Below are 14924 nucleotides of genomic sequence, written 5' to 3' on the forward strand. Positions count from 1 at the left end.
GGGATAGGCTCCAGCACCCCTGCGACCCTTGTGCTGATAAGTGGTATAAAATGAATGAATGATGTGGTTTGTGTTATTTGAGTTAGGTTTGTTGTATATGTTCATGATGGTGGTGACATCATCACATCATTTAAGAACTGCAGCATTGATGCAGGCTTAGGCCACCGTGTCATTGTTGGTCAAGGGTCGCATACCACTGAGAATAATTAGACATTTAAGTGAATCAGAAGCCTTTCAATGTGATTATTTTATGCTCAAGCACAATTATACGTGAATTCATAATGTGATTGAATCTAATAATAGCGCCCGTGCATGTGTTTGCCACCTTACCAGTGCATTGTCATTGCTGAGCAGCGTACGTCTGTCAGTACAGTTCTGTAATGGGATGCTCTCCTGCTCGTATATGGCGTCTCTTTCCAACTGGGACAGGCTCAGGAAACGTCGGATCATGCACAGGTTATCCCATAAGGTTCGGTTCTCCGGACTTGGATCTTCCTTCCAACGTAGAAGCTCGCACAGCCATCCCTGCAGAAATGGAGTTATAGCTTTGAAAAAAAAAGTAATCTTTCTTATTTTGCCCATTTACAATCTTACACTGCAGACTGTACTCTTCTTCCCAGAGCTCTATGAAACTAATTTCACAAGCGTGCATTTATAAACAGGCCAAAAGCAATTCACAAACACTATAGCACAGATGCAATGCACAAAAACCGTGGCTTTTACCCAACACCAGCACACAATACCATCCAGATGCACAGTGAAGATAGAACAGGAAGATCCAGCATGGATCTGCCTGCCAAACAGCCGGCTAATACAGAGAGAGAGAGCGGGGTAAATCATAGTATTATTCCAATAAAGCCAGAGAAGAAGAACCTAGGGGGATGTCGGACCACCTGCTTTTAGTGTGACGACGCCTGAATGACCTCTATGCATCTTGATGATACCAGACATCAACAGAAGGAAAGGGAGAGAGGAGAAAGGAAGAAAAGAATCTTTCCTCCATTTCCATGAAGGGAAATTATCCTCCAAACAAAAGCAATAACAAGCTTATGGGGCTGCCATAAAAATGAAAACAATAAACATTCATCCCGTGCTTGTGTGCGTATTTCCTTTCAGCTTGCATGCATGCTATACAGTACATAGTATACAGTATAGTCATAAATAAGCAATCTGTATGTGTGTGTGTGTGTGTGGTTGTACTTGCAATTTCTTTTCAATGGCAACTATTAAAGTGATTATTTTGGCCACAATAGCAGTCGGCTGTACTAATGGTAGGCCTGTACAGCTGCTGCTTTATCATCCTTACACACTAACAAAAGAGATCTTACGGATAAAGAATATGCACATTTAAAGGGCTACGAAATGAGTACCTGACTCTTGGATGCGGCCACCTTTGCAAACAAAGCCTGTGACACCTTGGCTCGCCTCATTTCGTGCTGGATCTCTTCATAGATGGAGGCGCTAACGTTGAGAACGCAGCTGTCTGTTCTCAAACTTCTGTCTGCTGTCACCGGTGAAAGTCTGGCCTACGGGGTGGAAAATATGGCACTGGATTTAAATAATTGGAATTGGAAGGAGACAGCTGGCCAATGCACATTTATGAAAAATAATAGTTCATCCACAATCCATGCAAATGTCTGATGGGATACATTGTGGTCATCTCGGACCCTGCATGCTGCAGCCTATTCGGGTTCTATATGTTATGGACTGTATTAGTTTAATCAGCATTTTTATTGTGCGCTGATAAAAAGCACCGCTGTGTAATTGGTGGTTGCCATGGTAATGGCACCGGGGGAATGGGCAGCCTCAATGGATGATTTACAATCTTAGCACAAGTCTGCTGACTCAAAGTATTGTCTTTAAGTTACAAGGGTGAGTGTTTCAGTTATCGTAGGACACAATGGTGCAATTGGTCGAAGGGTTTTCTGGCGTTGGTGCGTTAATGCAACGTCTGTTGGTTGCCATAGCGATAGAGATGCAACTGAGTCAGGCCATGCATTTTTGTTGTACTTTTCCAGTGGCAAAAGCTGTATTACCTTCGACATATTCAGTATGATATTAAATAAGAATAATACCGAGAGGATAGTAATGTATGTGCATTGCAATGCCGCCCATAAATATAACAATAATACACCCCGGACCACGGCATTATTTGTGCGTGCCGTTGACATAATTACTGTTTCTACATGTTTATGAGAATGTGACCTGCGTGCATCTTGGCGGCGTGTTGTTGCTGCTCGGTGTAAATCCAGTCAGGCTTCTTTCTTTCTCTTCCTGGTAGAAGCGCTCTCGTTCCGCCTCGGGGAGCTGCAGGAAGCTATGCATAGCCCGCAGGTTGACCAGGAGAGATTGGGAGGCGTTTTTTGGGTCCTCCTCCTTTCGTAGAATCTCTGAGAGCAAGCCCTACAGGAGACAAGAATGTTTGATCCAATTAGAAATTTGAGAATACTGGTGAAAATCATCAAAAATGGCCGCTACCAAAAGGGATGGCTTTTGAAAAATTAATTATTTAAAAAATATTAAATATTAATTCATTCATTCATTCTCCACCGCTTTTTCCTCACAAGGGTCGCGGGGGTGCTGGAGCCTATCCCAGCTGTCTTCGGGCAAAAGGCGGGATACACCCTGGACTGGTCGCCAGCCAATCACAGGGCACATATAGACAAACAACCATTCACACTCACATTAATGGACAATTTGGAGTCAAAATATTAAATATTTAAAATAAAATTAAATATTTAAAAAATAGGTACTAATCAACAATTGAAATGGCACCTCCAAAAACCCTTACAGGAATTCAGAACATTTAGGTTAGTAACTTTTAAAACATGTTATTTCTAATCGTAAGTAAGGTTCAAATGCAGTTCTGATGGGTGTCGACTTGCATCAATAATTAAAATCAAATAATTATACACAAAAGGGGTTGAGTCAGTTCCAGATTCATGATCTCTATGCAAAGGTTCTCATTGGTTTGAAAGACGTATTTGAGAGACTTATTCAAAAGCTCTTTATATCCATCTCTGGATCTAATTGATTGGGTTTATCATTCCCGATGGTCACGAGCCAGCTGCATGCGGGCATTATTCTGGGCATATTGTGGCTGTATATTGTGGTAAGCCGTCAAACATGAAGTGTGGATTCTAGGGATTTTGTTCCTGGAAAAGAAATGAAATGTTATGCTAGGAGTTAGAAAGCTTGAGAGCAAACAGGCTTGGTATTCATATTATCCTCAGATCCACCCAACAAAACCTCTATCTTCCTAAACATGACAAATGATCCTTCCGCTTCGTGATGGCATCTTGGACCGATGCCAACTTGTACGGCCGACACTGGAGAACTCTGGAGCTGGCATCGGGGAAAACATGGGCGTGGATAATAGCTAGCTCTGCTTATTGTGATGAAAATGATAATGATGATAATAATATTAACAAGCCTCCTTCGAGCCCACATTCCTCGGGGCGTGGTGGTGAATGCAAAATAGCCTCAGCTAATGTGGCTTTTTAATATTATTATATGAGATTTGGAAAATGCGAACGATTAGAAAAGAGATTGACGATGATAGGTCAAATGGAGAGGAAAAGGTAGCGGAGGGACGGGAATGAAGAATGGCAAAACGAAGGGACAAGGAGGTAGAGAGGGAGAAAGGATTTCTCCAAGGGTTTGTGATTAGTTAGCCAGCAGCTGCTTCAGTGTTGGCACCAGATTCTTGCTGCAGAGAGCTGGCACAACTAGGCGTGCACATGCAAATGAGGGAAGGGGCATTGCGGTAAAAAGGCCACACCGAAATGGAAACACTCTACAGCCACATTATACTAAGTGCTGCGCTTCACTTTAGCTCGCCACCGTACGGAGCTGCGTAATGACAAACACCACATCCATAAACAACTAACAAAACCCTCTTTTTTTAACTTAAAACTGATTTTTTAAAATGTTTTCTTTGTTTACATGGCAAAACATTTTGAAGTCTTAAAGTTTGACACCAGACTTTGCAGTGGACAGTTTTAAAATCGACACTGCTATCATTTCGGTCTCCGTAGCATGTAAATTGTGTTATGCTACTCATTTGTTGTGTGTGTGTGTTCCTGTTTGAGCCGGTATTACAACATTGGTTCTATTCTATTCTGTGTAGGATTCTTTATTTATAAATGGAAAACTTTTGTAGTTTGAGTATCCAAAACCTGTTGATGACTTTCTAAAGATGGTTTATAACGCCATTAGAGCCCTCTCGACATGAAATAACACCCCTACAATCACTTTTAGACTTATACTACCCAATATAGTAGACATCATAAGAGTAAATAACTCGTCCTAGTGTGCGTCGCTATAAATGTGTTCCCTAGGGGAGGAGAGTGAGTGGTGGACAGGAAATGACGGCAAGAGTTAATTTCAGCTTGCTGTGGGTTACGGACGCAAAAATAGCAAGATTATTGCACCTGCTGTGAGATCATCATTCAACCCTGCAATATCAAGTCTGGTGATTGTGTGTCTCATCAAACATTAGAATATTGCTAGCGTAGAATACTATGTCAGCATTTTTTAACAAGTCTTTTGAATTTGTATTGTAATTCAATTAGCAATTTTTCTGCTTGAAAATGCTTAATTTAGCCCCAAAACTAAGTCACATTAGCTTAAATGTGCATATGTTTTTGACTAATAAAAGGCCGTATTCAACTACAAAATGGCATAATTTATTAACCGCAAAGTGGCGAGGGACAACGGTATACCTGTTAATAAATGGCAATGTGATCAAAGACCACTTTCCTTCCCACTTTCTCATGCACTCTGAATCATTATTAAAGTTGAAAATGAAGTTCTTGTATATTTTCAACTTCACAAACTTATAATTTCATACAAACTTGAGAAAAGCATCAACAAACATCACACCCTCCACACTCCCCCTCAATTCATACCTGGGTCCTGTTGAAAGCCACCCGTGCAAAGATGGCTTGTGAAATCCCCGCCCTCTTCATTTCCTCCCGTACGCAGTGGTAGATGTCACACGGCACATCCACAGAAACCAGCCCAGACCCCGTCTGGTGTTGCAACCCGGCCGAAGACCCTCCATCTGGGCCACATTGAGCCTGCTGGGGGCCTTGGGGGTCTGGTGCTTTGGGGAAAATCTTCGCGGGAGACCTCCCTACAGGTGGGTGGTTGAGATACTGTTGTGGGGTTGGTGAAAGTCCCTGGCCTGCTAACATGAGGCTGACAGCGTATTGTTGGTTCAGGAACTGAGTCATGACTTGCTGCTGAGACCTGCTGAGGGTTTGGGTTAGCAACCCGGAGTTACAAATGCTGTGAGGGGAGGCTCCAGCCACTATGTTGGTCATCCCTCCATGGAGGTAAAGAAGGCTCTGATCAGCTGGAGTGCTGGTGATGGGCTGCTGAGTGATGGAAACGTGTGATGGCTGGTCTGAGAAGCTCTCAATGCCTAGGGAAGAAACGAGCAGGAAATATTTCAGACACAGATTGTAGTATGGAACCAAAACATGAATATTTCAACCAGTTCTGTTTAACCAAATCTTATTAGAATGTGCTGTTTGCTGTCTGTCAACAACGCTATGGTGAGGGTCTCCAAGGGGTAGCTTGCGGACAATTTATTCAATGTAAGGTTACGTGGTGACACCACAAGAATATTAGTAAACAAAATGAATGGATAGATTTGGCACATGTTCCTTAAAGCATACCCCTGCTTCAAGGTGTCAACTCATTCATACATTAAAAGGGATGTCCTAAGATGTTTGTTTTTTTTCATATGCTGTACAGCAGGGGTCTCAAACACGCGCCCCGCAGAACAAAAATGTGACCCGCAGGACACTAGTTTGAGGCCCCCGCCTTGATATGAAAGTTTAATGTTAGTGCGGCCCACACAAGTTTGGTATGGATGCTGTATGGTATCATGTACCCAGAAAAAATGATTACGTTTGATTAATGTTCATGTTAAAGGTTAAATAACTGTTAATAGTTATCCTCCCTATCCGTGTGGAAGTGGTAAGTTTTTGGCTATTTAAGTTGAAAGGAAATAACTTGAAGGCTACCGTTTAGGTCGCTAGCTCTAGTTTGCGAGTTAGCATGTGTCTCAAGACCCTGCAGTTGCGCAATATGTTGTAAATAAAAAAAGTATAAATGTGACTATAGTCATGTTTTGTCATGTCTACAGGGCTCTAATAATGCTTTGTTCATTTTAAATCTGAAAAAAATAATTTGTCTACCCACCAACTATATGTGGTTTCTTAAGTTTTTATTATTTGCCGTTTTATTATTATTATTATATTTATTTATTACTGATTGATTGATTTTCTTTATTCTTGATTTGTTTATTTATTTTTCATCTTATTTTGTGCAGAAAAATAAAAATTAAGATATTTGAGAACAGTGGAATGTTTTATCAGAGCTTTTATTGTAGAAAATCGGAACCAAAGCACTGAAAAAGTTTGTATATTTTTCTGTTTTTAATAAATGCGTTTTGTTTTTTTTTGGAAAACCTGATGCGGCCCAGCCTTGCCCAGACCCTAGCTCCGGTGGCCCCCGGGTAAATTGAGTTTGAGACCCCTGCTGTACAGGTTTGAGACACTTACTGTTGCATTTGGATGTCTTGAAGTGCTTGTACCATCGGCCAAACTCCTGACATTTGGCCGCAGAGACGTTGGCATAGTAAGTGCAATTCACTATGGATGATATCATGCTCTGGAATAAGAGAGGACAATAGACATTCATCGCGTTGGCACAGCTCCTGCTATGTGTCTCAGCTGTTCACACAGCTGATATTAATGAACGCGTGTGTGTGTTTTATTAAAAACCAGCCCAAAGGTAAATAAGATCATAAAGATGTATGAGTGTGCTGGTGGGCTGTGCATATGCTTTTTTGTGTATGCATGCATGCGTAGTGCATGTGTGGATGTAATCAGGGGTCATGTGAGACTATGTGTATCTTTAGCTGTTTTACCACACACACACACATTTTCCCCTGAGACTATCCTGTGCCATCTTTACATCTGATTACACCTTTCATCTTCTCATATTTATTTTAATCTGCGTCTTGCAAACAGGCGGGAGGGGAAGGGGAGCGAGGCAGTAAAGATGGGGGGAGGGAAGACTGGTCTCAGAGATAGAAGGAATAAGGGGAGGGAGATAAGAGATAGTGAGCAATTTCTCTTATCTTTTGGTGTCCTATAGGCCTCCAGGGAATAACAGATAGATTAAGCTGATAATTACAGCTATTTTTAAAGTGCTCACCTCAAAATATTGCATTCATAAATCCATGTGAGACCATGACAGGGTTAGCTATCGTCAGTGTCGTGTACACTCTGTCTTATCGAGCTCTGCATCTGGACTTCCCGTCTAACTCTTGGCCCATGCAGTTGGTGTCATTTGTCAAAGAGATAGGTGCAAACACACACGGGTCACGGCGCAGCCAGCAAGTGCATGTGTGTGTGTGTGTGTGTGTTATACCTGAGACAGAGGACACTCCTTTGCCAATGAGCTCTGGTTCATGTCCTTGAGGAGCTCCTTTAGTGCGTTCCTGACTGTTGAGTGAGTCCACTGCTCTGCTGGCAAGTCCTCCAGTCTGGAGCAGCTAGATAAATAACATTAGCACTTAATAGCAAAAAAAATAGCATAGCATAGCACAGCCCAACATAACATACCATGACAAGACACCACATGAAATGACATAACATAACATGTCTACGGTTGTCAAATGATTAAAAATTTTAATCAGATTAATCTGTTGTAAAATTAATTAATCGTGATTAATCACCATTGTAACTATGTATGACAGGACAGGATGATATATATTTGTATGAACCGAATATGTTAGTCAAGCTAAAAGATACCACACAAGTCTAAAAATCTACAATATTTGTCTAACACTATTCTTTAACAGTAGCAGAACATTTGAATCACACTTTAAACCATGTTATTATGAGCCATGAGTGGTTGCATTCAGATAATCACATAATTCAAAGGTAAATGTACTTGTTTTCAGTGTATTTTCCAGCACAAATGAAGCAAATTGTACATTGGAATTAAGAGTTACGAATACATACAGTATATTGTGTTGGAATGGTGCTGTTCATGTGTTAGTTAGAAAAGAGCGTCAGATTCTGTGTGAGTGTGTGGGGACGCTCCACTGTGCTTCCGTCTGCCGTCATAACAGAGTGTCATGCTCGCTCTAGTGCACATGCGCTATTTACACTAAAAATTGTAACACAATGAATAAAGTAAATTAGTTACTGCAGTTATTTTTGACAGCCGGAAACATAGCATAACAACATCATCATCATCTAGCTATGTTATGTTAAACAGCATATAACATAACGTAATAGTGTAAGACAGTGAGCAGGGCAAGCATGCAGAATGCAAACATATAGGGCATACCTTTGGAGCTGTATCTTAAGGGTAATAACATGATGAACGTCCTGCAGCATCTCGGCCACTGTGGCATCTGGAGCATCTGTCACGCTTGAGAGAGGCATAGGATTCCATCTGCCCACCTGGATCAAACCTGACACACATGCAAATGCTCAACTCATACATTTTGATAAGCTTCTCAAGAGGAAACCGTCTCGTCTCCTTCATCTGCCACCGAAAGAAAGTCGCCAATGTGATCCTGCTAAAATCATATTATTATGTTTTTATGGCAATTATGATTATTATTACCCTGATTATCTGCCCACATAGTCGTATTTTTTGCTTGCTTGATGGAAACGCTCTGCTGTGGAGTCACCACCGCTTATTACAACCGTGATAACTAACACATGCTTGTATTGGATCCCATATACATAGTATGTGCTGTGTACCTTTGGCCTGAGCCGCCGAGCTGTGAGAGTATCCCAGTGTTAGCAGGGCCATCTCTATGAGCTGGTTGAACAGCAGGTCCCTCTTGATCAGAACATATTCTGCATGCTCGTCTTTCCTCTCTCCCTCCACTGGACTTTCCATGTGCTCCACCACACAGAACACAGGCAGGGAGCTTCCTGGTGTAACAGTGTGACAAATGGGAATGCATATTTCTTATGGCTTGAAGTTGTCCTGTGCTGGACTGCAGTCAAGATGAATGGGTTAGGTTATTTATAAGAAGAATGATCTAAAATAGAATTCAATTCATACCTTTTATTCTTAAACAGGGCTTTAATTAGCAATGACAGTATCTCATTTATGAGCATATAAATAATACAAAAACATTTTTTTTTAAAGCGTTAATAAGTTATTTTCCAGCTGACACATACTATACCTCTCAACTGGGAGGTCTTATGCTGTTGCTTCCCTGAGGAAGGTTTCTGGACCAGAAAGGGGGTTTTAATCCCCGGACTGCCTTGCACGTTCCTGTCTTGCAGCACCGAGCATCCAGGAGCTCCATGTTGCTCCAGACGGACCATCTTGGCAGGAGGAGGCCGAGGGTCTGCGGTCGGATCGGCGCCCTCTGGTTTCTTGGCTCCATTACACAGGGGGTCCATCTGTGGAGTCACACTGCATGCACAAAGACCTTCACAGTGAGTGCATGCTTTTATTGACTTGTCGGTGTGCTGTGTTACCCTGCCTCAGTTTTTGCAGCTATACTGACAAGAATGATGGGGTGTTTCTAGTACTATATCCCCGAAGTATTATCAGTATTATCAAGTGATAATACTAATAATTAAACCAAAACAGAGCAGTAGAAACTTTCTATAAGGTGTACTTAGTACTTGTGTGGGTCTATCCACTATTTCATTATTGTAACTGTGTAATATCTCATTAAATTCTACCTAGAGCTACAGTAAATGTGACCTTCAACAAAAAGTGCAATTCTCCATGATAGACCCACTGTCATTTATTTGCAAGCATCCAGTTCATCTGCAGCACCAAAATGCACCCAAATCATTGGGGTTTGCTTTTATATCCATGAAAGTTTAGTACAAAAAACAACCAAAAAACACCCAACCTGTTTTAGTCGCTCCAGCGTGCATGCTCAACCCCGCAGACAACCCTCCTCTACCGTGCGTCCTGATGATGTTCACCAGCAGAACCGTTTGCAATTGCCCCGATCGTCTGATCAACGTCGACGCACTGAGAGTCCGTGTAGTTCCGCTGCACCTCCTCCGAACATTCCCCTCCTTGCAACGTTCCTTCACCCACTGAGGCTCAGTGTTGTGGTGTGACGACGAATGAGCGCGGCGAGAATCCACCCCCTGTGTGCGGAGAACAATACACGGCACAGCCTGCAGTGTGCACGCTCCTCCTAGCATATTTATAGGCGTGCACGCGGCCAGTTGTTTTGCTGGTTCTACTCCAAAGACCACAGTGTGCACCCGGAGAGAGAGGGGGGGGGGGGAGAGAGACACACACACACACACACACACACACACCAGCTGCATTAGCATATGGTGTAATAATGAATTCACTAGCGCGCCCCATAAATGTATTAAATGTGACAATTGCGCATAAATCTATGCATTATATTCTGCAGCATGCTGTGCATTATGTATTTTTTATGTGCGCCAAAATTCAATAAATACAAAGCCAACTCAATAGATGACAAAAAAATATGGAATAATTAATTAAAATGTGAAAGGATTAATTAAATTGTGCAATCATTAATTAAATGGAGAAAATAATTAAATTGAACTTATTTATTAATGATTTATTCCATGGCTGATTTATATATTTCATGACCTTTTCAATTATTTAATGGCATTTTTAATTATTTATTGGCATCATGTTGGTAAGTATTATTGACTTTGGGGTACTGGAGTTCTCCATGGCAACAAAGTGGATCACAACCAAAGGCTCCCTACACCAGTACCACTATCAATCGGAGTACCTAGAAGATGTGTTTGGACACGTTTTTGAATATGTATTTATAACGCACAGAAAATAGAAAGCCTCACAAAAGGATTGTGGATGATTTCAGATTTCTGGCCAACATCAAACATAAAAATAGCTAAATGTAGTAAAATATAATGCATTCAGAAGACACATTCAAGTACATGCCGTTGATATGTAATATTCTACAATGGTCAGTAGGTGTCAGTGATGTTACATCAATCAGACAATAGTCAGTGCAGGAAGTACTCTGTGTGACTCTCTAAATGCTTACGTGTGTGTCAATATGTCTTATTGAGGTCTTAAATGTCTATTATGTCTGCTATATTTGGTAATGTGTGTGTAAAGGTGACTATAGGGGTGTTATTTCATGTCTGCGGGATTCTAATAATGTTAAACAGGTCTAATTATGAAAATATTCCATTCATAAAGAAGGCAGCCTACTTCACGGACCGAATTAACCATGATAAATGAGGGATGGAGGGTGTCTGGATAGCAAAATTGCTTTGGTTTACATCCAATTTCGTGTTCGTCTGACTTTTTGGTATAGATTAGTAGCAAAAACCGAGGTTCCACTGTATAAAGCAGGGGTCTCAAACACGCGGCCCGCGGGCCAAATGTGGCCCGCAGGACACTAGTTTGAGGCCCCCGCCTTGATATGAAAGTTTAATGTTAGTGCGGCCCGCGCAAGTTTGATATGGATGCTGTATGGTATCATGTACCCAGGAAAAAATATTACGTTTGATTAATGTTCATGTTAAAGGTTAAATAACTGTTAATAGTTATCCTCCCTATCCGTGTGGAAGTGGTACGTTTTTGGCTATTTAATTTTAAAGGAAATAACTTGAAGGCTACCGTTTAGGTCGCTAAAATAAATGTGACTATAGTCGTGTTTTGTCATGTCTACAGGGCTCTAATAATGCTTTGTTAATTTTAATCTGAAAAAAATAATTTGTCTACCCACCAACTATATGTGGTTTCTTAAGTTTTTATTATTTGCCGTTTTATTATTATTATTATTATATTTATTTATTACTGATTGATTGATTTTCTTTATTCTTGATTTGTTTATTTATTTTTCATCTTATTTTGTGTAGAAAAATAAAAAGTAAGATATTGTAAGATATACAGTGGAATGTTTTATCTGAGCTTTTCTTGTAGAAAATTGGAACCAAAGCAAAGTTTTTAAATTTTTTTGTTTTTAATAAATGCGTTTTTTTTTTTTTAAACCTGATGCGGGCCCAGTCTCACCCAGACCCGAGCTTCAGTGGCCCCCAAGTAAATTGAGTTTGAGACCCCTGGTATAAAGCAAAACAAACACTGTCCTGTATATACCTTGAAACCTGAAGGAACAGCATAGTCATGATGGAAGTCTATGAGAAGTCTGAAATCACAACTCTCAAGTGGAACCTGGGAGTTCTTTGAAGGCATCACCAAGTGGAGAGCGCCTGAGTATGTGTGCTGGTGAACAGCCAATCGGAGACGCCGAGGGCAGGAGAACACACTCTACTACTTTTGACTAATTAAACAAAGTGAATCTGCAAACTCTCCAACCGGAAAGCTACTACGGCTGGTTACACATCATTTATCCCGACTAAAAAAGATAGAGATTACTCATCTTAAATGTGTGTACAATGCGTACGGTTTTGTGCACCGTTAGAGATAACGCATGCCATTATGTGTATAAATGTCCATTAAAACCATTTTTCTCCCCCTCGTCTTTATTACCGGCTTGATATGTTGTCAATGAGGCTGGCACGCAAAATGATAATTACGGCCATTACACGCTCACTGAGCATGTTACCCGTGCATGGCACAGAACACGGAGCACTATAACCCTCCTCTCAGGGGAACACCCGACTACTCACATGTGCCGTGTATTGCTCCAAATTAGCTTAGATTTGTGTGGATGTGAGGTGGAAAAATAGTTATGATAGGCTTTGTGTTACATATTATTTTTACACCTATATATTCGGTGGAATAGCTTCTCATAGAAGGCTTTTCTGACACACTCACATAGCACAATCAGACATTCATTTATTCATTTTCTACCGCTTTTTCCCACGAGGGTCGCGGGGGATGCTGGAGCCTATCCCACCTGTCTATGGGCGAGAGGCGGGGTACACCCTGGACTAGTCGCCAGCCAATCACAGGGCACATATAGACAAACAACCATTCACACTCACATTCATACCTATGGACAATTTGGAGTGGCCAATTAACCTAGCATGTTTTTGGAATGTGGGAGGAAACCGGAGTACCCGGAGAAAACCCACGCATGCACGGGGAGAACATGCAAACTCCACACAGAGACTGCCGAGGGTGGAATTGAACCCTGGTCTACTAGCTGTGAGGTCTGCGTGCTAACCACTAGACCGCCGTGCCGCCCCACAATCAGACAATTATGCCAAAAAAAAAATACTGGGAGACGCATAATACATGCATTGTTGTCACTCACACAAGCTTAACTCTCACTTCCACACAACTTTCACACCCTCAAGGGGCGCGGCAGGTGCTCTATAGACTCTGTGTACTTTCAATCTGGAAATCTGTCCTGCGCCCTAACCAAATATGTTGTTTGGATTTTTAAAAACAAATTGGAAACCCTTTAAATTGTGTGATCAGGGACTACTTCCTTCATAGCAACACGGTCCACTGAATCAGAAAGAATACTAAGGTACAAAGGCATTGACAAGGTATTATTATCGTCATAATACTATACATAGATCACACTGCCAGGCTCCACTGTGCTGCAGGTGTAGTGGGTTCTATAAGTACACACCACATTATACTCTATGATGCATATACAGTTTGGTAAAATACACTAAAACACATTTCTGCCCTATAGCCTTTAAATATAGGTAAATTTTGTAAATTCATTTGTCACATGGCTTATAAAATGAAGCATCATTGCCGTCTGATTGAAGTCTCTCACAGCTTCACACACTTGAAATGTATCTGCAGTATGCCTGCTGGGTCCACAGCCCTACAGCTCCTCACCATGTTTAAAGTCATACGTTATTTAATGTGGGAGATATGAGCCACAACACACTGTACTGGAACGTTCTACTTCAGCGTCGTGGACGCACTCCCACAAGAGGGCGCTGTAACACACCTTTAAAGCCTTCACTCGTTCATGAACGAATGAGCTCTCGTTCAGTTTGGTTTTCTATTTGAGTTTCACCATCAGGTGGCGCTCAAAACTTGTGTGCGTGTGCGTGTGTGTGTCAAGCAGATGTCCACTTGAGGACAGGTGTGTTTACTTGGAACACAGAGAGAGACAGGTTAAAAGTCCCACTATCAACACAAACATATTCAGGAGTCATCCATCTGTCTCCAAAGGAAGTGGTTTAAACTTTTAGCTCTGACATTAAACATTCTACAAGCGTTTTGTTCTCGTGCTTTTAATTAAATTTACAAAGAATTAAAATAATAAATAATAATAATAATTAAAAAAAATATATATATATATATAATATAATAATAATAATTAAATAATAAAACGCATTTGCACGTGCTATAATTAACGTATTACCTATGAGGCCATATGTACCATATGTAGTTGTGATAGCTCCCAGTATGATATAATAAATATACCGGAAGTGTTTATTAGTCTGTGCATGTGTACCTAATGAACTGGCTATCCACTGAGTTCTTTGTTCTGTGGTGTGACGGCACCAAAGGAAATTCTAGCAGCGATATTTTAAAGTTAAATGCATTGACAGAAAATGCGGATTCTAAGTTTTGGCGGCGACTTCGGACGCGGGCTGACAAAGTGAGAGTGATGGATGTCTCCCACCATTCATTGCGCGCTGTGGACAGACGATCATTGTCGCCATGTGACATAATAATACCACCCGCTGACAGGCAGCCTCGCCTTTGTCACGGTCATCCCCCGGCTATTACCCGTCCCGCACCTGTGGGTCTCACCTCCTCCTTTTTCATTTACGCACGCAACAGAATCTCCAGACGCACTGGAGCGCGCCTTACGCGCGCACCTTCCCCCGGCCCAGCGTCGCATATGTGCTGAGTGGGACGGAAAGGCGGCATTGTGCACATGCATGCAGCTCTGCCAACCTTTAAAGGGGGCACTTCAACACGTTCGGACGACTTCTCTCTTCACG

At 41.5% G+C, this 14924-nt stretch overlaps 1 protein-coding gene across 11 annotated transcripts in view; it reads right to left on the minus strand.

Annotated features, from left to right (window-relative positions):
• Positions 1 to 14924, minus strand: part of satb1a (SATB homeobox 1a) — a 60012-nt gene that overhangs the window by 3343 nt on the left and 41745 nt on the right. For 10 of the 11 annotated variants that reach the window (XM_058047760.1, XM_058047756.1, XM_058047761.1 and 7 more), the window contains 10 exons: positions 9920 to 10261; positions 9233 to 9468; positions 8799 to 8975; positions 8377 to 8503; positions 7450 to 7573; positions 6576 to 6684; positions 4911 to 5428; positions 2206 to 2403; positions 1371 to 1526; positions 331 to 525 (listed from right to left, as the gene is read on the minus strand). In XM_058047760.1, coding sequence (XP_057903743.1) covers positions 331 to 525; positions 1371 to 1526; positions 2206 to 2403; positions 4911 to 5428; positions 6576 to 6684; positions 7450 to 7573; positions 8377 to 8503; positions 8799 to 8975; positions 9233 to 9455 — 1827 coding nt within the window. In that variant the 5' untranslated portion in view covers positions 9456 to 9468; positions 9920 to 10261. Of the gene's footprint in view, positions 1 to 330; positions 526 to 1370; positions 1527 to 2205; positions 2404 to 4910; positions 5429 to 6575; positions 6685 to 7449; positions 7574 to 8376; positions 8504 to 8798; positions 8976 to 9232; positions 9469 to 9919; positions 10317 to 14924 lie in introns of those variants that run through there. The other variant, XM_058047764.1, reaches the window with a different exon arrangement.

Source organism: Doryrhamphus excisus, chromosome 14, assembly GCF_030265055.1.
Source record: "Doryrhamphus excisus isolate RoL2022-K1 chromosome 14, RoL_Dexc_1.0, whole genome shotgun sequence".
Classification (NCBI taxonomy): Eukaryota; Metazoa; Chordata; class Actinopteri; order Syngnathiformes; family Syngnathidae; genus Doryrhamphus; species Doryrhamphus excisus.